This window comes from Lissotriton helveticus, chromosome 9 (assembly GCF_964261635.1).
Source record: "Lissotriton helveticus chromosome 9, aLisHel1.1, whole genome shotgun sequence".
NCBI lineage: Eukaryota > Metazoa > Chordata > Amphibia > Caudata > Salamandridae > Lissotriton > Lissotriton helveticus.
The window spans coordinates 1221952219-1221976449 of record NC_136070.1 but is presented as its reverse complement, the minus strand read 5'-3'; the positions used below and the strand labels follow the sequence as shown (position 1 = coordinate 1221976449).

At 44.5% G+C, this 24231-nt stretch overlaps 1 protein-coding gene across 3 annotated transcripts in view; it reads left to right on the top strand.

The window, feature by feature from the left end:
- The window catches only part of FGD5 (FYVE, RhoGEF and PH domain containing 5), a 428915-nt gene that overhangs the window by 273922 nt on the left and 130762 nt on the right, over positions 1–24231 (top strand). For all 3 annotated transcript variants that reach the window (XM_078661708.1, XM_078661707.1, XM_078661706.1), the window contains exon 6: positions 13806–13957. In XM_078661708.1, coding sequence (XP_078517834.1) covers positions 13806–13957 — 152 coding nt within the window. The remainder of the gene's footprint in view (positions 1–13805; positions 13958–24231) is intronic.

The window sequence follows — 24231 nt, the reverse complement described above, 5'->3', positions numbered from 1 at the left end:
CAGCTCACATGTTGATGCTTGGTAGAAGGCCCTTGGCAAAGGTTGACTGGCCAACTTTCACTTACTTATTGCTATATTTGGGTGTTTAACTGGTCCTAATGAGGTGCAACCTATGCACAGACAGAGTTAGCAAATGTAACAAGCATTAGAAATGCAATAGGTCTCGCATTTGTTTGATTTAGAGCTATTGGCACAGCTAAACAGCTACCGGACAGAAATTGCCACTTTGCAGGTGCCAAACAGAATATTGCTCTGTGAAACAGCCTGAAAACCTAAAATTATGTTGATAGCCTATAAAATAAAAAATTTACAACAAGGGGTGGTGATGGACAGAGTCTCTGAATTAAGCAGAGTACTCTCACCCAGTCAAGAGATCAGGGCTAGATCCAACACCGTTTTTTAGCTCATTGCACCATCCCAGTTTCAGAACCTGGCTGTATGCATAAAATAAAAAGGCAGATCAGGATGACCAGGAAGAGCCCGATGTATTGGGATGGCCAACGCAAGCAAACAAGGAGTGAAATCGCCTGGGCGTGACCCAAGCACGCAAAGGCGGGAGAATAAGACCCAAAGCACCAATAAAAACCCTGTATTTCTAAATGGCATAACAATGAACAAATGGCAATTCATGGGCATGCCAAAAGCCGATAGAGGAGATTACAACAGATCTTGTATACTGCACATGCGTGCTGCCTAGGCTCGACCTACAAATAACAAAATAATGAAGTAATACTATGACAAAAGTATGCCTTTTCTTGCCACATAATTTAGTCAACCCTGCCACACAATTTGATACTGCCCTGCTGTATAATTCCAGTGGCCCTGGTCTTTAGACACTGCTGAGCCAACTCAAAGAAGGGGGAAGACAGAGCTAGCCCTAGCACAGCTCTCCGACTTTTAGACAAACATATTTTTCAAAACAATGCTTCTTCCATATGGAAAATCAAAAGGTTGGAGCGCGCTCAAAATCAGTTAAAAAATTGTCATAAAGTCTATGATAGGAATGAAGCTCAGCCCATAAATTTAAATTTATTTTCCTTTAGCACAAGAGGTCATAATATTGCATTTGTTGAAGACGAACAGCTGGTTACATAGGTCAATCAGTGCGGCCGACAGGTGTTTCATCCTTTTGGACCTTTTTAAGGCTGAGGACAACTGATTGAATAAATTTAAGTAAAGTGGTAGCCATAGGTGAGCTATGACATGGCATCAGTCGATCTAAAAACTGGTTACCCACTGTTGTGATGTCATAAAGGCCTCTCAGGCCAGGCTGACGGGGCTCTCTGAGAGCCTGTCAGTGAACCCCTGTTTGTCTGCTTTGGCTGAAAGCAGAAGCATGGCTGCAGGAGGGGGGAAGAAAAGCAGGGAAGGTGCTGCTGGTTGGTCAAGAATGGAAGGAAAGATATTTTATTGTAACCTTTTTTAGACAGTGATAAATAACCGAGGCCATGTTCTGTATGACGTCCCCCATTACTCTTCTGTTACTGTGAAGTAGTTGAAAGCAAGGCAGAGGATTTTGGGGGCCATACATAACATAAAATTAAAGATGGGTAAAAAGGAACTAAAGGGATGTTTTTCACTTTGGGTTCTGAGTGACATCAAGCACAACTCGAGTTGCTCTCTTGTATATTTGATGGCAACAATCAGAACTCCTCTGTGAAAACCATCCCCGTAATTCAAAGTTACCCATCTATAATTCTATATATCTTTTTCTGCTGTTTATGTTACACCATATCCTTAATCTAGTTTCTTTTTCACATAAAATCAAATTCTGAATGCTTTCATTTTTCTCGGAGAGGCTACTGTAATTTTGTATGCAGAGATCTGCCCAAATATTCGAGTCACAAACTTCAGCTTATCCAATATTTTGCAGCAATATTAGGTCTCGGCATAAAACGCAGAAAATCCATTTCATCACCTCAGATAACTTCATTGATTTCCGGTGAAGAAATGGAATATGTTTAAGATTTTATGCTATGTGCAAAAAGCTATATTTCTGCCAACCGTCACTCCTCCTCATCCTAAGTTTAATTGGTACAGACCTAGCAGAACTCCCAGATCTTGCAGCAAGCCTCAATTGGAAGCACCCTTTAACTGGTAGAGCTTTCAGATTGTACTTGTAATTGTACTTATATGGTCCTTATCACCCCTGACGAGGCATAGAATTACTTTTCTGTGAGTAGCATGCTACTCTGGGAACACAAAAGGATTAGTGGTGATTTAGTATAGGCAAATATGAATTAATTTGAGTGGTGGACATGTGAGTGTATTAGTTGAGTTGAAAAGAATAATGTTGGGAAAGAAGGGGGAAGAGTCTAGAAAGTGTTGATTGGGAAATCACGGTATTGGGAGGTCCTAGTAGTAAAATGAGATCTCAGATGAGTCTAAGGAGGGATACATGAGGGAAGAATTTAGAAAGGGTTGTTTGGGAGATCTTAGTAGTAAAATGAAGTTTAGGGTGATGCAATAAGGGATAGAGGAGGAAAGAGTCTAGAAAGAGTTATTTTGGAGATCACAGTAGTAGAAAGGGTTATTTTAGGGATCATAGTAGTAGAATGAGGGTTGGGATGAGTCAGAGAGTGGAGGAAGAGGATATACTGAGAGAAGTTAAGGGTAAAACAAAGGGTGTTGGATTGGGGAGATACAAATGTTTTTTTATCAGTAAGAGTAAAGTAATAAATATATAGATAGATAAATACATGGAAGGATACATATGTATAAGGAAGGTAATATATAAGGGTGGACGTGATATGCGTAAGGGGTCCACGCGGAGAGGCACGGAGATGGAACCAATCTCCGCACTCTCTGCATAGCTTCGTTATGCGCCGCCCACCTCCCGCCCGCAGTATTAAAAAACTTTTAAAAACATTATAAATGAAATTTAAAATAACCCTACCTTATCGTCGGCGGACCTGGGCTTTCATCCTTCTCCCTCGCATCTTCTTCTGGGAACTGCACATGTGCAAGTGCCCGAGCGTGCGCATTCCTCGCGATTCCATCCGTCTCCATCGCAAGGAGGTTTTGATGAGAAAGGAGGAGAATGGAAGATATTTGTACTGTTTTGAAGGTAAGATGTGATCCAGTTGAGAGCAGTCCCTCCTATACCGGAATTGTAGAGTCTTTGTGTTAGACTGTCATAGTCAACTGTGTCAAAGGCAGCTGAGAGGTCCAAGAAAAGTACTGCGCCAACCCCATTCTGGTCTATGGTGTTCTTGAGGTCATCCCAAATGATGATGAGAAGACATTATGTGCCTCTTTCTAGACGGAATCCTGTTTGGAAGACGGAAAGTTTGAAGTCATCTTCAACAAATTGTGATATCTGGGTGAATGCAGCTTTTTCTATCAGTTTTCCCAGGATAGGCCTGCTTGCTTTGACCAGATCCATAAATGTATTTTGGAAAAGGGTTGGTGCTGGTGGTTTAACTCTGTGTTAAATAGGAGTCCAATGTGTCTGCTTTGGTTATGCAATGATCTGCCAGTTTGCCTGTGAAATCCTGAGTAATGGCATGAATTCCTTCTATGCATTGAGGTTTACGAAATTTGTTGAGATTTTTATAAAATTCATTATTTGCACATTTGGCATTTTGAATTCTGTGTGAATAGTACAATGTTTTAGCATTTTGATACTGACTTGTATAATCTGCTAATTTTCTGTACGTGAAGTTTGCCTTGATTGCTGTTTGTTTTGTTCCAGGATTGTTTTGGCCTTTTAATTTGCTGCTTTATCTCTTTCAGTTCTGTATTTCTCCAATGGGGCTGTTTTCTTTTGTCCTGTTTTGTTATGAGTGGCATTAGGATATCAAAAGCTTCCTGAAGCTATTCATATAGTTTTTGTAACGGAATGTATTGTGTCTAGATCTGTGTTGGATGTTAGTTGTCTTTCTAAGTGTGCAAAATTTAATTTGTCCCACAGTCGATAGGTGGATTAATATAAGGTGGTTTTAGGTATGTTGCTTTGTGGTGTTTTATGTTGGAACGCTAGCAATTGGCAGTCTGTCCATGTGACTAAAGTCATCGTTTGGAAGGTAACTATTTTTATACTTGCAAAAAGGACATATAGGATTTGCCCAGTGATGTGTGTGGATTTGTTGATGAACTGATATAGGTTAATTGTGTCTAGTCCAGTGATGATATAGGGCATTTTGGGTTTGTCAAACCAAATGTTTATGTCACCAAGAATGCATAGGTTGGAGTGATGTATTTTCAGATTTGAAACTGTGTCTATAAATGTTCTGGGAATGTTGCATTGTTAGGGGGAGATATGTAAATGAGAAGGAAGTTACAGGAGGAAGATGGTGTTGGATTGCATCTGGTGGGTGAGGAGGGCCTCACAACCTTGTATGGAGACATTGTCAGCTTTAGTTTGATTTCTTGTTTGCTTGAATACAACAGCTAGTCCACCTCCTCTTTTGCCTATACGATGTTGTGTAATAGGTTGATACATTAGAGGAATGGCTTCATGCAACACTGGAACCATGCAACACGGGCGTAGGTGTCTGGTGGGTTGAAGAAAGTGTATGCGGCTGCTAAGGTATTCTGGTCCTGTGTTGTGTAGGGCTTTGTATGCGTGCGTGAGAAGTTTGAATTGGCTCCACTTGTGAATGGGGAGTCAGCGAAGTTTCCTGAGATGCGGTGTAATGTGGGTGCAGTGTGGGAGGTTGTGCGGGAGTCTTGTGGATGCATTCTGGATGGTCTGGAGTCTGTGTCAGAGTTGTTTGGAGATTCCGGCATAGATAGCGTTGTCATAGTCCAGCCTGCTGGTGATGAGTACAAGCGTGATGGTTCGTCTGGTGTTCTGAGGCAACCATCTGAAAATCTTTCACAGCATGTGTAGGATGTGGAAGCAGGAGGTGAACACCTCGTTGATTTGAGTCGTCATGTTGAGCTTGTGGTCTAGGATAATCCCTAGATTTCTTGCGTGGTCAGTAGGTGTGTGTGCATGGGTTGGTCCTAGCTCCGAGGGCATGATACCCATCGTCTGCATTCAAATACAAATATAGGCTAAAAAAGTGACTGACTGCTGAACAGAGTAAAATAATTCAAATTGATCTCTGTAGCAAGTGTAACTTTTTCATCTTTGTGCTTACAAATGCGAATATAAAACACTTGTAATTCCTTTTGCCAGCTTTAGGATGAAATTGAGTGAAAATGTCAACAGGATTTACAACAAATGTATCATTTATGTAGAAAAATACTCTAAGTAAAAGTCAGGCATACAGCCTGCAGTGCCCCAGGGTTTCATACGTCGTCACATGGATGTCCAAAAGCATGTTTTTGGTGCAGGCTTTTCATTTAAAAGGCCAATGCATCTAGGAACATGTTATCTGACTTTGCTTCAATTGAACTAACTCTCCTAATAACTATGATCTCTGAAAAGTAGGATTGTGGCTTAACCCCTCCCATGCTCGTGACGGAACCGTTCCGTCACGAGCCTCGGGTGGGCTGTGCTGGTGACGGAACGGTTCCGTCACGGCCCGCTCGCCGCGCCTGCGTGGCGAGAATTCCGCACCTGCGCTGACGTTCTAATGGGCGGGCGGGTCCCTGACGGAACCGTTCCGTCACAAGCACCGCTCACCCGAGGGCCGTGACGGAGCGGTTCCGTCACGAGCACGGGACCGCCGCGCAGCCCCGCCTCCCCCTTAGCGCTGCGGCGGAATAGCCGCCGCAGCGAAGGGGTTAATGTAAGGTGTTTAGTGTACACAGAGCAATCTGGAGCCCTGAGCCTGTCATATGTTAATTTAAGAGAACTCAAGATGCCAAATTGCAGTGTTTTGGATATACAATTATAAAAAAGGGGCCCAAGATGGAATGGGCATGCAAAAGAGTATTATTTAGCAACTTACCATTGAGCATGCAGAGGGCATGATTTGAATATGCATGTGTATATATTATTTCGATTCCAAAACAGTAATCATTTTTTCTAAGGTGAGACAAAGATTGAATTGGTAGAAATATTCAAAGTTTAAACTGGAAAGGTCACTTTGGCCACGACTGGGCCATCTGAACAGCACAGAGAGAGACCAAATTGGACACCACACTAGCTAAATAGCGGCTCACAGCTGCAACTCAGATACTGGCGCATTGCCCAAGTGCCCGCCTTACCAATCCGGCCCTGTCTGCACCCGCTTTTTCCAAATTTCCCTGGACATATTAGGATCAGTGTGAGCCTGTGTTATGTCATTTTGGTGCTATCTGTATTAGCCAAAGATGGAAAAGAAACGAGAAGCATGATTTTGAAAGAAGCACTAATGAGGATGAAACAACTGTGATATTATAAAGAGTTGTAAAAAAAGAAAAGGAACTAAAAATATTCCAAGGATAAGCAGAGAATGATGGAAATGCAGACACAAGAAAGCCTCTAAGAGAAAGAAGAGAACAAGAACGACAATAAAGAAGACTGGAAGAAAGAAAGGCGAAGAAATAAAGGAATCAAACTGAAAACACAGCAAAATAAGAATATAAATAAAGAATACAATTTTTAAAAATGAAAAAAGGAGCGACTGTAGAGATGGGAGAGGGAGGGGTGAGGTGAGGAATCAATAAAGATATATAACAGAAAGAAGAATAAAGACAACATAAAAAAGAAATTAGAGAAGGGTGATAAAAATACAGAAAGAACGACTGTATGATAGTAAAGGAAAGTAGGGGCGGAAACGAAAGAAATAAAAGGAATAGACCCAAAAAGATCAAGGAAATGATGGCAAGAAAGTACTCTATACTGGAGGGCAGGAGGAGCAAAAAGAACGAAAGTGAAAGACACAGAGAAAACAGTACTGAACAAAGAAAGAGAGACAGAAACAAAGTAAGGAAGGAAACAATAAAGAAAGTAAAAGAGACACAGATACACATAAAGAAAATAAAGAAAAAATGAAAAAGGAAGAAATTAATGGGTGAAGATGAAATTGAAGAAGGAAGGGATGGAGAAAGAACAGTGCAAACAAGGAAAGAGAAAGAAAGAGCAATGCAGAGAGGGGGAGAGAGAAATGAAGGCGGGGAAGAAAGAAAGGAAGGAAAAAATGAATGGGAAAAAAAGAAAGTAAAAGAGACTAAGAAGGAGATGGTGCATCCAACCAGAGATACAAAACTGCTGAACGTCTGCAGCACAGTTGACTTTATGGTTTAATAATATGAAGCAAATTGCTTCTGCCTCCCGAAGGAACTGTAGACGGAGTGCGCCGCTCAGGCTCGCTTAATATCATATTTTTATGTGTTTTATTGGCTGTAGATGCGTGAAGACACCACAGCTGCGCTTGGTCGTCTGAAGGAAGCTGTCAGGGGCTTTGCACTGTCTGGCCAATGGCGGCCGCCGCGCGCCGCATGGTAAATATCGGCGCGCGGGCGCGAGCCAGGCGCGCGGTTCGTGCAGCAGACAGGATTGAGGATGCTGGAGAGACGTCCCCCGTCGCCTCTTCTTCTTCACCAGATGAGCTGCCTCGGGAGGTGGGCGGGGCGAGGAACAAAGCTGGAAGAGAACTGCTGCATCAGTATCCTGGATGAAGTCGTTGGTCCGGTCCTTGTGTTTCTTTGCACTTTTAAGTTTTGGATTACACACAATATTTCCACTATTGCAAATCCATGTTTGCGGAGGGGTGTGTTGGCTAAAGCAGAGGACAGGAGGGGTTGGGGGGGGGGGCGTTTGTAGGGCAGTGGTGGGAAAGATTACATCTCAACACCCGAAGATGTCTCAGTGAGTTCAATGCCCGTGGCTGACATCTGCTGTGCTTTTTAGAGCACGGGTACGAACCGCAGCAGGACCAGCCTGCCATACGAACCCCTAGTGCTTTAAACGGGCAGGTACTGTCCGGTGCTAAGTACCTGCACTTCTCAGCACTACTGAAAAACATTTAGGGGCTGATTCTGGGTTGGAAATGCTTCCCGGCTGAATCGGGTTGGAAATGGTTTCCAACCCACTTGGATCGGGACAGTCCGACCGACAGAATACAATGCATCCGGATGCTTCCCAATACGATTTGGTTGGACTCCTATTGACTTCAATGGGAGCATATGTTTCTAACCGCATCATAATTTGGCCCTGGGTCGTTCCCGATCCGATTTGGAAGGAGCAAATGCCATTAGGAGGCCTTCCTAACCGCATCAGAATCAGGCCCATGATAGGAGTATTATCTTAGAACAACGGTCCTTGACAAGAGAGAATGTGCAAGCTAATGAATAATTATAGGCCACAATATGCACTATAATGAGTAAGGTGTCCATCCGGACCCTAAAATTTAATCAATGAAAACAATGCAAAGCAATATCAAACGCAACAAATATGAAGCGGGACACAGTCCTGTATCCACAGCATACAACAGGGCTAGACAAACAAAAAGGGTAAGAGGTTCATCAGGCAATTTTTCTTTTGTGAGAAGCTAGTACACATAGAACCTAATATCCTAGCTTTTCTCATGTAGTAAAAACTAAAAGCTAGGATATTAGGTTCTATGTGTACTAGCTTCTCACAAAAGAAAAATTGCCTGATGAACCTCTTACCCTTTTTGTTTGTCTAGCCCTGTTGTATGCTGTGGATACAGGACTGTGTCCCGCTTCATATTTGTTGCGTTTGATATTGCTTTGCATTGTTTTCATTGATTAAATTTTAGGGTCCGGCTGGACACCTTACTCATTATAGTGCATATTGTGGCCTATAATTATTCATTAGCTTGCACATTCTCTTTTGTCAAGGACCGTTGTTCTAAGATAATACAAGTACCCTTGGTCCTTGCCTACCGAGTGGGTTCCCTTGTTTCTTAAAATACCATGATAGGAGAGTGCCAGCACTTCTCATAAGAAAACAGGTACTCTAAATAATGAGTACCTGCACTTCTGTATTTCCATTCCAAGCACTTTATCCCTCTGACAGCTGTAAATACCTTAGAAATTGTAAATAATTATACATATAAATATTTATTTATGTACATTATTTGGTTGTATTCTTAGGAGTCAACCTTTAAACTTGTAACCAATTTATGACCTCAGCTGCAGACTGTACCTTGCACATCCATGGTTGTTTTTTTCCACAGAAAAGTCATAACTAAAGCGGGGTTCTTTGGTCGGTGAAGCCACATTCCTTGATAATGAAGACCCATTGTAGCTGCCTCACTAGTTGCACTTTAGTTTGCCATTACTGATTGACTTATTGACACATCTGAGTTTGTGAGCGGTTTTCTTGGCAGCTGCTCCTTCTACGTACCGACGGCTGATGTCCTTTGGCTTTGTGGTCAGTGCATAGGATTTTGAACTCAATTCTCGGTTCCACTGGGAGGGGATGTGGCAGTGCTTCAAGGGCAGGTGCTGAGTGGTCTCTGACCCTCAGATTCAGGTGGGGTCTGGCAGCCCAGTTCAAAAACCTTTGATTTAACTGTGGTTCCTATCTGAGGCTGCATATGTAGGCCGTGTTGCAGTAGTCCCCAGTGGTGGCTCAAAGGCCCACCTGGTGGTTGAACCACAGTGTGACATTTTTTTTCACATGTAGCAAATTTAGTTTGTTTTCGTCTATCTCTTGCAACAAGTAAATATCAATCACGTTTAATTCCTTTTGAGAGAATGAATGTAAAATTAGATGAAATTGTCAACTTTATAAACACCAATAGTTTGTGTTGTGAAGTAAAATAATCTTGGCAAACGTAATGCATTCAGGCTGCAGTGCACATAGGGTTGGTAGAACATCACATGGACTGAGGCAGTATATTATTGATGTAGGCCTTTAATTTAAAGTTCAATGCATCCCGGAAGTTGTCATCTTGGGCACTTCAACTGACCCAACAAGCCTGTCTTATATATCATCTCTACAGAGACCTGGTTTCAAACTGCTGTGATGCCAATGTATAATTATGCATAAGAGGCCCAGGATGGAATGGGCTTTTAGAGAGCACTATATTATGGTTTACCGATGATCACCTAACAGGAGCGATTTCTCCAAAGAGAGGCCAAAGATTAAATGAGCATTTCAACTTCAAGTTTCAATCTGCACCTGCTCACACATTTGAAGAAAAGAAACAAACTGCGTGGGGAAAATGCGATTTTGTGAAATTCTACTCTTAAATATGGCACATTACAACGCAATCTATTACATCACGTGCTTTTACAATGCAGTCGTTACAATGACCGCGTTGTTAGTACGCAATACATTTACAATGACTAGCACTAGGGGGCGAGCTGGACTTAGGAATAGTATTATTTACTATTCCTACTCCAGTTTGCGCAATAGTAGGGAAGATGTTCGAATTAATTTCCAATACCTCAGCGCCCCCTACAGCAAGTCGTTGTTATGACCTACAATGTCAGTGCATCGCGTACTAACAACGTAGTCGCTGTAATAGCACTGCGATGTAATGACATAGTTGTAAAAGCTGTTTCCCACTACATATACTTTCCATGCAATAGCTGCGTAGGCTGAGAAAATTACAGAGGGCTAAGGAGATTGATGATAGCCTATTAATATTAATGCACCGTTAAAGAGACATATTTGAGGTCTCACTGAACCCAACACAAGTAACCATAATTGCTTGTGTGCACTCATGGATATCCATGCTGCAGTACCCATCACAGAACCATCAGCAGAAGCTAGAGAGCAGGCCGCTTATGGGCTTTCCCTCGAACTCGGAGTTCCTAGCTCCCTGTCACCTCTTTGTGATCTTGGGCAACTCAGTTACTGTATCTTTGATGTTATGCAATAATGCAGTAAGATCAGTGCAGATGCAGAGACAAGCTGGAAGAGCCTCAGACAGGGAGACCTGTGTAGAGACAGCCACAGTGCTGCTTTCCAAGGCTTGAGACTGTGAGATATATAGAACCGAGCCCTGAGAATTTAAATTCAGTGCAATTTGAGGGATGGCTCTGCTGTTTACACCCAATGGCTGTACAGTCTGTAGAGCCTTGGATTAAACTCCCTTGGCCAATGGAAGGCCTGCAGTTCTGTGTCTTATCGCAGGAACTTTAGTCTGGTTCTTTGGGGCCAGTCTGTACGGTTTGTGAAACTGAGATATAGCTCTGCTGTCTAAACGTTAATGACTGTGGCCTCTGTGGAACATGAACAATAGTTCGGTTTGCTGATGCACATGCCTGAAATATTTGTGTGACACCATTCATACCAGTGGCTTGATGTGTGAGCTTGTGAGGTGTGTGCCCTTTGGGATAGCACTACTGTTTAACCCCTCCCATGCTCATGACGAGCTCAGCTCATCATGAGCCACGGTGGCCGTGTGCTCATGACGAGCTGATCTCGTCATAATGGCCGCAACGCTCGCACGCGGGGCTAATTCCCCTGCTGTGCTGAGCGTTCTACAGAAACGGGTGTGGCCGTGAGCACCGGGGCGCTGTGCGCACCCTCCTGCCCACCAGCACAGCGGGGGAATTACCCCCGCGGCCAAGGGGTTAAAACAGGAGCCTAAGGATAGGCCTGCTGTGTGAGGAATGAGTATGTACATTCTGAGTCACCGTATTCAAAAATTGTAAAAGTTCAAGAAAACCCTGTCCTTAAAACCAGGCTTATTCACTGAATAATTTCAGTGGTACCAGAAAATCCCAAATAAAATACAGGGCTACTTCCTGTGCAAATGAACCATTGTCCACTAAAGCTCCGGAAAGATCTCCGGGGGAGGTCCCGAGAACTGTGAGCTCCCATTTCCTCCTTTTAAATCTGGCTTTTATTCCTAAAGAAATCAAGGCTTGAAGTGCTTTCAAATTTGCTACATGCCTTTATATATACATACACCTAAGTCCAGCTGCCCACACATGCAAGGCGGCAGGCCCACCCTTGCCCAGAGGAACACTAAGACATGTTAACTGGTCCCAGCACCCACCACCTCTTCCAATACCACTGATCTTTCCCCAATATCTGTTTTCTGCCCTCCACTCAACTCCTCAACCTTGAATCCTGGTACTTCTGAAAAATGAGACTTTGTCCCTTAACATTTCCGCCCCCTCGCCTTGTTTACCAACCAGCCTCGGCCTGCATCTTCTTCCTGTGGTATTTCACTTTACAGACTGGGCATCTAAGTGCACAGCTGTTGTGGTCAGCTGAGGCACTCTCTTATACAGATCAGTAAATTACCAGGTCAGTGTTCTCAAATCTATAATCTGGTCTTCGTATATAGTCAGAGGAAGCCTTTTACTTTCGCATTGTTCACGTCAACAGACTGAAGAACCCAACCACCTGCTTGGCTAAGACAGCCATCTATATATTTTTATTTATAGATTTATGAGTGTTTTATGTAGTGCACGCCTGGCATGGTCAGGCTTTGGATTAATGTGCATCACAATAATAAAGAAAGAAATATATAAAGTATTCTTTAGCAAGTAGCATATTCAAATATAGGCAGTACCATTGAAATGATGTGAACCTGCGGCTGCAGTTTTTTCTGCATGATTATGGATTTGCCGCATTTGCCACATAATCGATCATCTGCTTCATAATTAGTACAGAAACCGGTCCCCGGAAGCTTGTCTCCTTTCTGGTGAAAAATTGGCTTGGTAGTTTGGTCTGCCCTGTTCCCATGATGCACTGGGCCAGGGACAGACTAATTTGCATATAGCCAGGTTCTGAGCTGGGATGGGGCAGTGAGCTAAATAACGGTGATGGATCAAGCCCTGATCTTTGGACTGGGTAAGAGTGGTCTGCTTAATTCAGACACTCTGTCCATCACCACCCCCCCCCCTTTTCTGCACCACCCCCTTTTCTGAATCATATTCAAATATAGGCAGTACCATTGAAATGATGTGAACCTGCGGCTGCAGTTTTTTCTGCATGATTATGGATTTGCCGCATTTTCCACATAATCGATCATCTGCTTCATAATTAGTACATTTTCACAAAAGAAATGTTTCTAAGTGAAATGGATCAAAAGTTATCAAAAGCAGTAGAAGTCCCTTAGCAAGAGTTGACTCATCATCTTTCAGTCGCTTATTGCTTTGATTGTTAAACTAGTACTAACCAGGTGAAATCTTCGCCCATACAGTACATCATATGTAAAAATAAAAAAATGATTAAGTAATACTATCACAAAATGTGCTGCACTAGTCTGCATAGTTTTCTTTTTCATGCCACAGGATTTTGTCAACTGCAACATAATTTGGTTCCCCAATGCCGCATAATTCTATTGGCTCTGAATATAGGTTATCAGAGATGTTATAGAAAGAAAGCGCATGTCTCGGTTTTAAGAATGTACAACATTATACCCTGAGGAGGAAACATGAAATGTATTACTATTTGAAAAGAAATGATGCTGTTGTTCAGAACGCTTATTAGAAAACAGCAAGGAGAGTTAAGGAATAACATAGTAGTTTGACTAGGGAAACAAAGGTTAAATGCTTTGTGTACAGTTCTGGTCACTCTCTTCTCCCTGAGACGCCCATAGGATGACTCTTTACCAAAAAGCCTTTCTAAAACCAGGAGCGTAGCTTCCGTTGATGCAGCAGGTGCAGTGGCACCGGGTCCCAGATCATTGGTGTCCTTTATAATTCAGTTAGCAGCCATTTCCTTCATTGCACTAGGACACATGACATGTTACCGACTAAATCGACATGCCCGAGCAAATGTTGTATGTTAGTGCCCCTTCTAACTTTACATATATTCAAATTTTAATGTATATGTTTTGTTCCAGATTTAAAAAAAATGTATTTGTTTGAGCTAAGATGTGTGTTTTCTGGATGTCTTGAAATGACTCCGACCATTATGAGGTCCTCTCTTGCTCTAGGTGGCCTGGTGCATACTTTATACAACTTCAGAAATAAATATGACTTAGAATTGCTATTGATGCGGTCTGTGTGTCCTGGGTGTAAAGATGCCTACCCTTGTGTCTCTGCAGGACTTCTACTCGGCCATCCTCAGAGTGTTGGGTGATGAAGATGAGGAAACCAGTCAAGAGTCCAAGCTGCTGAAGGGCCTGAGCATGCTGCCGCAGATCTGTGAGCTGCACCAGGAGATGCTGGGCGAGCTGGGGGAGAGGCTGGACAACTGGTGAGAAAGGACGCACGGGTGGTATCCTGCCGCACTGGGCAATATATTCATTCCAGCATGTGACACTATGACTTGTACCTACATCACAAATGTTGGTTGACAATCCCAGTTGCTTTGAAGTTTTACCAAATATCTAAAACGGATGTATGACGTTACAACGCATACTTTTACAACGCATACCTTTACAACACATTTTTTACACCGCAACATCCATTACAACGCACACCATTACAACGCATACCATTACAACGAATACTTTAAAACTACCTTTACAACGCATTCCACTACAACGCATAGTACATTTACAATGCATACCATTACAACGCATTACACTACATTGCATATAAGGTAAGTGTTGGATAGTGTAGGGGTTAAAATTACTATTCTAACTCCAGGGGGTGCAACAGTAAGGTAAGTGTTGGATGGTAAGTTATGCGTTGTAATGGTATGCGTTGTAATGACTGCGTTGTAATGGTATGCGTTGTAGTGGTGTGCGTTGTAGTGTCATGCGTTGTAATGACTGCGTTGTAAATGCATGCGTTGTAATGGATTTTGCATTGTAAACGTTTCGTTGTAATGGTAGTGCGTTGTAAAAATTGCGTTGTAAACGTTGTATACCATCTAAAACCACCAGTCCCTTATCTAATTCTTTCATAAATGAATGAATGAATGAACAAGACAATATTATATAGCGCACGGCTACTCCAGGAGTGTCCCGGCACTTAGGCAATCAGAGGCGGAAGTAGAAGCAGGGAACCGCAGGAGTCCTACTCTCCCTAAAGTGTGATTGGAATAAACAGAGCTTTACCATGTATATTTATAGAATTGGTTGCATTGACCGGCATTGAGGAACCTGCCAGCTTCTACAGCCTGTGTCTCGGCAACAAGGGTTGTATTATACTACGTGCTCTTGGGGCACAACACGTGTTTGCACACCTAGGGCACTTAGATGTTAAAGGAGGGACTGTAGATGCTGGTGCCACCCCCTCTTTAATTCCTTGCATGCTCATGACGAGGTCAACTCGTCATGAGCCACGGTGCTCGTGTGCTCATGACGACCGTTGGAACGCTCGCATGCTGAGCTAATTCCCCTGCTGTGCAAGCGTTCCACACAAACGGGTGTGGTCATGACGAGCTCAACTCGTCATGAGCACACGAGCACTGTGCCTCATGACGAGCTGACCTCGTCATGAGCATGGGGGCGCTGGGCGCGCCCCCCAGCACAGCGGGGAATATGCCCCGCACAGAAGGGGTTAATACGGAGTGTGCCAGCGCACATTTTGCACCAGCACAGTCTCAAGGAGCATTCCCCCATTTCATTGGGAGTGTGGCCCATGCATATGAGGAAACACTTTGCCTTTGCATTTGTGCCATATTACAGACGAGTGATGGCACAGGTGGGACATGGTAGCCCATTTTGCTCTGAAAAGCAGCCGTCTAGTCTGCAGGCACAGAGATAATAGAAACCAAACCACAACTCTTCTCATCCTAACCATCCAATTAATCATCAAAATCTACACCTTAATCAATACCACAACTTATTTATTACAAATGTATTCATAAATAAATCATTATAATATTTCTTAGGAAACAAACAGCAAATACCACAAAGTACACTGCAGAAAAATCAATTTAGCCCCTAACACTACAGAATTAATCCAACCCAAAAAATGTCCCTCGTTCAAAAAAAGCCTCAGCTGTAGACATAACTTCCAAACATCATGAAGGCTAGTTGTATTTTTTCCTCCTTGTGGGGCTGACGTCTATAGGCAATTTACAAGACATCGAAGCACGTTTCAGTGAAACCTCCTTATTTCCATCCCACCTTCATCAGGACACAAAGCAATAACTCATTGATATAAAGAAAACAAGCTTCAATCTTTCACTTGTAAGTGGGTCGGCAACCATGAAAACCACTTGGAAAAAAGAATGGAAATCCCCACCATCACATCCTGGAAGTGTGTGGGGGAACAAAAGTCCCCAGACTATCACCACAATACACGACAGCAAAAGGTACGTGTTTAAACGAAATGGACAGACATCAAGAAGCCAAAAACTTAATGAAATAAGGTAAGGTCGCAAGCAAGCTTCTGATAGTGCAAAGATGAAAAATTGACAGAGCAGATCTTGCTCTAAAGTGAGAGAAGGATCCAAGTGTTTCTGCCATAAAGGAATGCACGGCTGTGACGGGCGAGCTGAACTTATGGGATAATGCCCGAGTTCCAGAATGACCAGTCCGGCCCTAGCTAGGTTGTGCTATAGAAATATCATACAAATACTAAGAGAGTTCATGCATGGTGGATAAGGTTGGATAAGCAGGGCAAGGTAGTGAAGACAGTGAAGGTTACATCTCCTCACTGCCCCTCATAGAGCCCACATAGGAAATATTGTTAAAGAGGAATCAGTGTTAGAGATAGGGCGAGATAGAAAGGTGTACGAGCTGAACAGGGAAATCTGGTAAGGAGAGGCCAGTATGCAGGCCTAGACTACCCTTTTTTACACCGGGCATTTCCCCAGTGGATTAAAGCCCATGGAAGTTGGCTTTTAAGGCAGGGGAGCTACAGGTGCCTCTAGCACATTCTCCACCTTACCAACAGGGGCTACTCCTCCGCTAAGGCGGAGGAGCGTCGCCCCACGGCTCTGTGAGCAGGTGAAAAAGGAGAAATGGAATGATAATAACACATTGTTATGATCATTTTATTCTTCCGTCCTTGCTCAGCAGGTTGGGGGTGGGGCGGGCTGTGTCACAAGGGGAGGAGTGGTGGCACTCTGTAAGTGCGCATGACAGTTTGGCAGGCCGTCTTGGGCATGTCCGTCTTAGCATGCTCTCCACCGGGCTGCGTTACACAGCCTGGGTGGAGAACATGCCCAGGCTTCAACTCCCTCTCTGAGCGCCAAACCATGGCACTCAGACTAATCAGCAACGTTGTGATTGGCTAGGGGAGTCTGGAAGCCTGGGTGCTTCCTGTTTCTGCGCCTGGAATAGTCTGAAAGCGGGCAAAGAGGACCAAGAGGTGGCGGCACACAGGTAAGTGAGTTTCTATTTTATTTCCACCAAGTTGCAGCTGCTCCTGCTTAACAAGTTAATTACGGTGGTGGGTAGGAGGGCTTCAGAAAAGGGAAGGAAAGATAGAGAGGAGAGTCTAAGAAGGAGAGAGAGAGAGAGAGAGAGAGCGGTGAGAGAGGAGGAAGTGATCAGAGCTGACCCGAGCATTTTGCCAGAGCTGGCTTTGGTTCGCAGTCCGGCCCTGCAAGTACAAAGAGTTTGCAAAGCATAGTGGGAAGTGGAGGCCTTGCCGAAATGTAAATGATGGAACCCTTTTGGCTTCAGATGGACTCCGTAAAACTGTGATGTAAGCGTTGGAACAGAATGCACTGAAGGCTGGTTTAGAATGTTGAGTTTGCAGTTGCACGCAGAAGAATAAAGACGTATATTACTAAGCTCCATGTGTGGTGTAGTCCTCTGCGGGTACCCAGGCTGGGGAGGACTTTACAGCCCTGAGAAGGAATTTGCAGTAGACAGGGTGAAGGGATTGGGGAGAGAAGATGGATGTAAGTTAACTGTGTGGATGAAGAGGTGTGGGCTTAGATGTAGCAAGGGTAGGGAAGTGGTAGGGCTGTTAATGGTGGCCCGCAGTGAGGAGAGTAGAGCTGCTGATAGTTCAGGGCAGGACATTTTGAGGCTTCTTAAAAAAAATTGTAATAGGTGAAGGGGGTATTGTGATAAGGGCAGTATGAAAGGAGGAATGTAGTGCATCTGAGATGGCCAGGGGAGAACATGTAGTGCAGTGTTTGTGGTAGAAGAAAGAAAGGAAGGTGGCAGTGCTTACTTTGTAAAAAAGTAAGCACAAGAGCCCTTTTCGGGAGGACACTGCAGCCCACACCACCCATTGCCCCTGTCAGTGCTGTTAGTGACAGTACAAACACAACTGCCAATTCAGACTATTCCAGGCCACCCGAAGTCATATGAACAGAATGAGCAGCAGATATATTCTGGTTTTAATGGATATTGACTTATTAAACACTCTTGTTGTGCTCATCTCACAAATGGACAGATAGCGCCACCATGTGGTGGACTATCACTTGAGACGATTCTGACATTTAATTGCCAGTGCTGAGCACCAGAAATCACTGGTTCAAATTAAGCACTGGAAGGTGGTAAGTCTGGCAGGGCCATGGCATTATGCAGAGGAGTTTCTAGCGACTAGGATGGAAGATGCTGGACGGAGAGAGCCACATAGCTGGTAGGGTGTAGAATTGAATGTAGTATCAATTTAATATGGTAGGGGAGTTTGAGAGGGACATGATAGTTACTATAGCGGAGTGTTTAAGGTAGCGGCAAGGAAGGAAGGTGGTATGTCTGGCAAGACCATGACCGTAGATGGAGGGGATTGTAGTGTTTAATTAGGTGAGAGGGATGCAGAAGGTAGAGTGTGTAAGGTAAAGGACAGGAAGGAAGGTGGTGGGTTTGAGAAGGCCATGATACTAGGTGATGCATTTTAGTGTCAGTTAGAACACTCAGTTGGGCAGATTTACAATTTGCGACACATTTACGCCACCGTTGTGTCACTTCTGTGACGCAGTGGCGGCATAAAACATGCGCCAAGTTGCGACTTATTTACAACGTGACGCATCTAGGGAGATGTGTCACGTTGTAAAGCCCTGTGCCACATTAAACCTGCGTCAGGTTTAATGTGTGCATGGTGGGCGTTCCGTCGTAAGGAAACCCTGTAAAAGTGACGCAGTGAAATCTACAAGATTTCACTGAGTCACTTTTACGTCCATGCTGCGTCTCAACCTTGCGCCTGCTTGAAGCAGGTGCAAGGAGTGACACAGCATGTTTGGCCTAGGGCACCCCTGAGCTTTGCTGGAGTTGTGTTGCGCTTGCGACACGACTCCAGCAATGCGCCGCCCTTACACCATCAGAGCGACACGCATCTGTCTATCCCTGCGCCACGGTGTGCCACATTGTAAATGCAACGCATCCGTGGTGGTGCAAGGGTAAACTTGCGTGACTCAGCTTACCTGGCGCATCCCTGCTAATATGCAGGGATGCACCAGTCCTTGTAAATCTGCCCCAGTGTGACTAATGGTTGCAGTGACTTCCTGGTGCATATCATGAACGTTCTGGATGCACAGTTTTGCGACAGGAATAGTTTGTTGCGCGCGAGCTGTATTTCTGCGTTATTCTACATTGTTGCGCTTGGCTGTACACGAAGCAGTATTTTCGCAGCCGCCGCTGACATAGTCCCTCCGACTGTAGGGCCATGAACAGAAAGAGAGGCTGTCGTAAATTTGCAGCCAGTTTGCAAAAGATAAAAGCTCGTTGGCGCGCTAATGCTTCCGTGAATTACCACATGGCCAGTTCAAAAACTCTAAATAGCCAGATAGTTCATAATTTATACGACAGTCTAATGCCATTTTAAATACCTCCGGGCTAGATTAATGCCAGCATTAAAGTCTAAAGCGGACCCCCTGCCGCGGCCTTTATTGTAGACGAGGCACTGTACACTGCGCGCCAGACTTCGCTTGCAGGCGAGCATCTGTTGCGCCCCCTCGCCTGGTATCTGCGGAAAAGGAGAGGATGGAATAGGTGCAGGAATGGGGCTGGCATTAGCCCCCCGTGTGTGGAATCGGGGGCAACAGTGAATGTCTGAGCTGGGTAGCACTTGGGATGACTCGTCTGGGAGCTGAAAGCCGCCCTGGTAAATGTTTTTAACCCTTCACTGCCTGTTTTGTTGCATACTCTTGGTCCAGAGATTCCCCCCCCCCCGGATTTCCTGCTAGCTCGTTCAGATGGGTGCACATGTTGCCTAGTTGCACACTCATGAAAAATATATGTATTTTTTTTCGCATTCAAGGATGTTTATTGGTAAAACCTCGACATCAGTATATATATATATATAGATATATATATCTCTATATATATATATATATATCTATATATATATATATAGAGATATATATATATATAGATATATCTATATGTATGCTGCAGGGGGGGTAGCTATCATTGGTGCAGCAGGTGCAGTTACACCGGGACCCAGAGCCCTAACTGTCCCATCCCCTGATGAATGCTATTTTAAATACCCCAACTGCAGTCAAAGGGGCCATTTTCCTTGCTTGTCCCAGGACATCCTTACTACGCTACGGGTATGCTAAAGACATTATGGAAAATCTGCAGATTGTTTTCATCTTTTAAGTCCATTGCTCAATACTGTGCTCTATTTCCTATAAATCCTATATACTGTGCTCTATTTTATATATATCAAATGTACTTTGCTCTGTTTCCTCCCTTACCCACTTAACCCCAGAATACTAAAGTAAAAAAATTATGTTTTCACTGGCCAAATCAGGCATTATAAAATTTGTGAGTTTTATAAGGATTGTGGTCTGCCAGGGCAGCTTTAAAATGTTAGCACACCTCAGTAAATTGTTGTGAAAGTATGAGGCAATAGTCATTTTTTATAAAAGAATTACTCATCAGAATCAGAGGAAGGTCGCACATGAGGGTGGTCCCCATGGGGAGGGTTGGGTGCAGGGCCTAGCCTGTCCGTAAACCATGTGGGGCTGAGGTACACCTAACCCCACACTGTGTAGGGCCAAAGGCCCCACCATCTTTCACCAAGCAGCATGCCACTTATAGTAATGCACATTTTACTTCAACTAAAAAAAACCAGTTATAGTTAGGTACTCAAAAAAAAACTTTAGAAATTCACTGAAAAACAAAGGTTAAAGGGACATTATAGTTAGGTAAAATGTCAGTTAAAACATACTATTTTAAAGTACAAAAATACTCAAATTCACCAGTTATAGATTAACCTTTGGTCTTTTCAGAATATATACGTGTGTGTTTATATATATTTGCTCTCCTTGTTTCGGCGAGCTGCCGCAGTCCTTTCTGATCGTCAGCGGTGCTCGTGATGCAGTGCTCTGCAGTGCACTGCGAAGTTAACTAACAGGTTCCCACTCATATCGAGAGAAATCACAGCACTCCAGTTATGCTTTATTCGGAAGAAGCATCTACGCGTTTCAGTGCCATTGCACCTTGGTCACTTGCTTACATACAGGGGCTTTCAGCCAGTCTTCTACATCTATTAATCTAGTGCTGTCCTTCACATTTTTCTTGAGATTAAAGGATGGGGAATTTTTTCAGCCTACTTCACCCATTGGCTAACTACACTGTGAGTCACAACATTCTGCCCTTTCACAAGAAGCACATCTGCACAGGGCCGGACTGGGAACCACAACCAGCCCTGGCAAAGTGCTCGGCCGGCCCCACTCCCCACTGGGGGAGGGGGTAGAGGAGGGAGAGGGGGTTGGATCTGCCACCGAGCTCTTTGCCGGGGCCGGTTTTCGGCCGATTTTGGTACAGGGCTGCAAAATCGGCCCTGTAACAAAAACAAACCGGCCCCCACCCGTGCAGCGCACCGGGTGATTGCCCGGTGCCCGCTATGGCCAGTCCGGCCCTGCATCTGCACACAAAGTAGTTCCACAATGCCAATGTGAGCTATTTGAGACCAAAAAACAACCTTGTTTGTAACCAATGTGTTTTTGGTACTGGCGAGGGCCTGACAGTTCCCAACAATTATGTTTTACAAAAACCATGGTAAAACAAGGCAAGTATTGATAAAACCAAAAGGCTGGCAGCCAAAGTCAGACCTATTGGCTTTGTCAATGCTTGTCTGAACTGTATTGAAATTGCATTTATAATATAGAGTTTATTAACCCATACCCTTGGTGAATGGCTGAAAGACCAAAAGAAAATGGCCACGAGTACATTTTCAGCGACTTCCTACCAAAATATTATTTTTCTCTTCAGTCTCCTTCAGGTAGGACCAGGTACCTGGACAAGGAAGGCCTATATTTGTTTTCCCAAAGACCCATTCCCCCCTCGAGGAGAGATACGATGCATGGATGGGATTTCAGTGGGACTGAGCAGCCATGAGACTTAAATCAGACACACCACTGGTGGACAATCGCTTCAAGTTGGTTGTTCAGGTGGTCGCACTAACTGCACTTCCTGGTGTGTTGTGCCTGGTTGCGGTCCCAACAACAGCGTAATTAGGCCCTTTGTGTTTAGTTTGCATTACTTTTTTAACACAAAGCCGACTCAAAGTGTTGTTATGGGATTTACAATCCAACACATATAGCGATATGAATTGGATTGTAATGCAACGTAATGCTATGGTGCACAATGCACTGCTTTGCATTACTTTACATCAAGGGGGCAGTCCATGGGAGGTGTATGGGCGGTCCCATGCAACCGTGGGTTTTGGTGCTTATCGCTGTCTACACAGCATTACAGACAGGGATTGGCACCAAAATTCAGCGCCTCCTCTAGGCAAGCGTAATGAAGAGGAATGTTTTAATTCCTATTCATTATTTTCTCTTTTTGCATGTGTGCAGCATTCTACAGCACCATTGGGAAACATTTTAACCCCTTCGCTACCGGGATAATGCCCCCATTGTGCGGGGGGCGAGGGTTGAGCAGCGGTGCTTGTGACGAGACCAGCTCGCCATGAGTCATGTTGGAGCTGCGCTCATGACGGCCTGGTCTCGTCACGACCCCGCCCACTGATTAATTCGCCCGCACAGGCGGGAAACCACACGTGACCAGCGCAGAGCCGTTATGACGAGACCAGATAACATGAGCACAGCTCCACCATGACTCATGACGAGCTGGTCTCGTCATGAGCACCGAAGGTGCTAATGCATTGGTTTTGCACTGAAAGGGACACTTTGCTACATGAAGCCTATGCTGTCCCCAACGAAGACGGACACCTTTGCACTACGACTCTAGGGCGTCTGCATTGGCACAAGAACAGCCAAAAGTGCGCCGGCACCAGAAGCAATGTGGTACAAAAGGGGGTGGTGATGGACGGAGCATCTGAACCAATCAAACACTCATACCCAGTCAACAGATCTGGGTTTAATCCATCACCGTTCTTTAACCCACTCTGCCACCCCAGTTCAGACATGGCCATATGCAAATCAGTCTGACCCTCTGCCTCATGGGAACAGTCAAGCCCGAACTGCCAAGCCATGCCTTCCCTGGACCGGAAACAAGCTTCTGATGACCGGTTTCTGGCATTCCAGCCGTCTTCAGCCCGGCTTGCTTGAATCCAGTGGCAAAGTGAGCAAGGGAATCACGTCTGAGCATACCCTGCCAACTTATGGCGAACAAAGTGGTACAAAAGGGGGTGGTGATTTGGCACCAGAAGCAAGCAGAACAGCGCTACATCTTAGTAGATATGGAGAAGTTGTGCTCGCTCCCGTTCAAGCAGCAATTTTCTTTCCTCCCTGCATTGGTGATGTTTACGTAAAACTGGGCCTGGGTGTCTACACTCATTGCCTTCTCAGCCCCTCCAGCCCTGAATGCAGTCATTTATACTCAAGCTGTCCAGTGCTGGTGGTGCCATGCGGCCCAGCTGGTCCTAGCCACTTGCACTTTACTGAGGCACTAATATAGCTGCAGGCAAGCAGTGCAGATGTGAGGATTTTTGTCATCTAAGGAAGAGTGACATCTTACCTGCAACCAACACGAGGCCAATGTTTTCTGCTTGTGGGGCCAGTCTAGTGCCCCCTGCTGGTGGAAGTAAGGGCCTAGCATGCCATGGTTTATAATACACGATGGATTGGGTCAAAAATAAAAAATGGCAGCATTTGTAGCGCACAGCTACCTCCAGAGAGGTGTCCCGGCGGTGGGGGCCATCGGGAAGATTAAGCAAGCTATTGCCCAGAGTCACATGGTGCTGGGCTAATCTGCCACCGGAGCCGGGGATCGAACCTCGAACGCTTTGGTCCAGAGGCAGGCACCCTGGCCGCTGTGCCACACCTCTGCAAGCAGTTCTCACTCATACTGCCAGATTATTCATAATTTGTGGTGCTTTGTTACTCAGAATTCTACCAAGCGATATCAGGTTCTGGGGAGTCAGTGAGTAAACCTGTAAGATCAGATGCCTTTAATCACGCCTCTGGGGATAGTGTTAAAGGAGCCATTTTATTTGATTAAACACATTAAAAAGGCATACTTCCTGTCCTGATGATCCACTAAATTGCTGTGCTTTTAAGTGGGGCAGTTAATATGTCAGGCGGCTGCCAGAGAGCGTGATTGCTACCATACATTTACTGAGACAGCGGAGATAATGGCCATCCAGAGAGCTCTAGTCGCCCCCTTGGGGTATATGAACAATATCAAAGGCTGGCTGTTGCATGGGAGGCTAAAAAAACTGGAATGAGGCAAAACCATTCACTCCCCTTCAGGCTGAGTC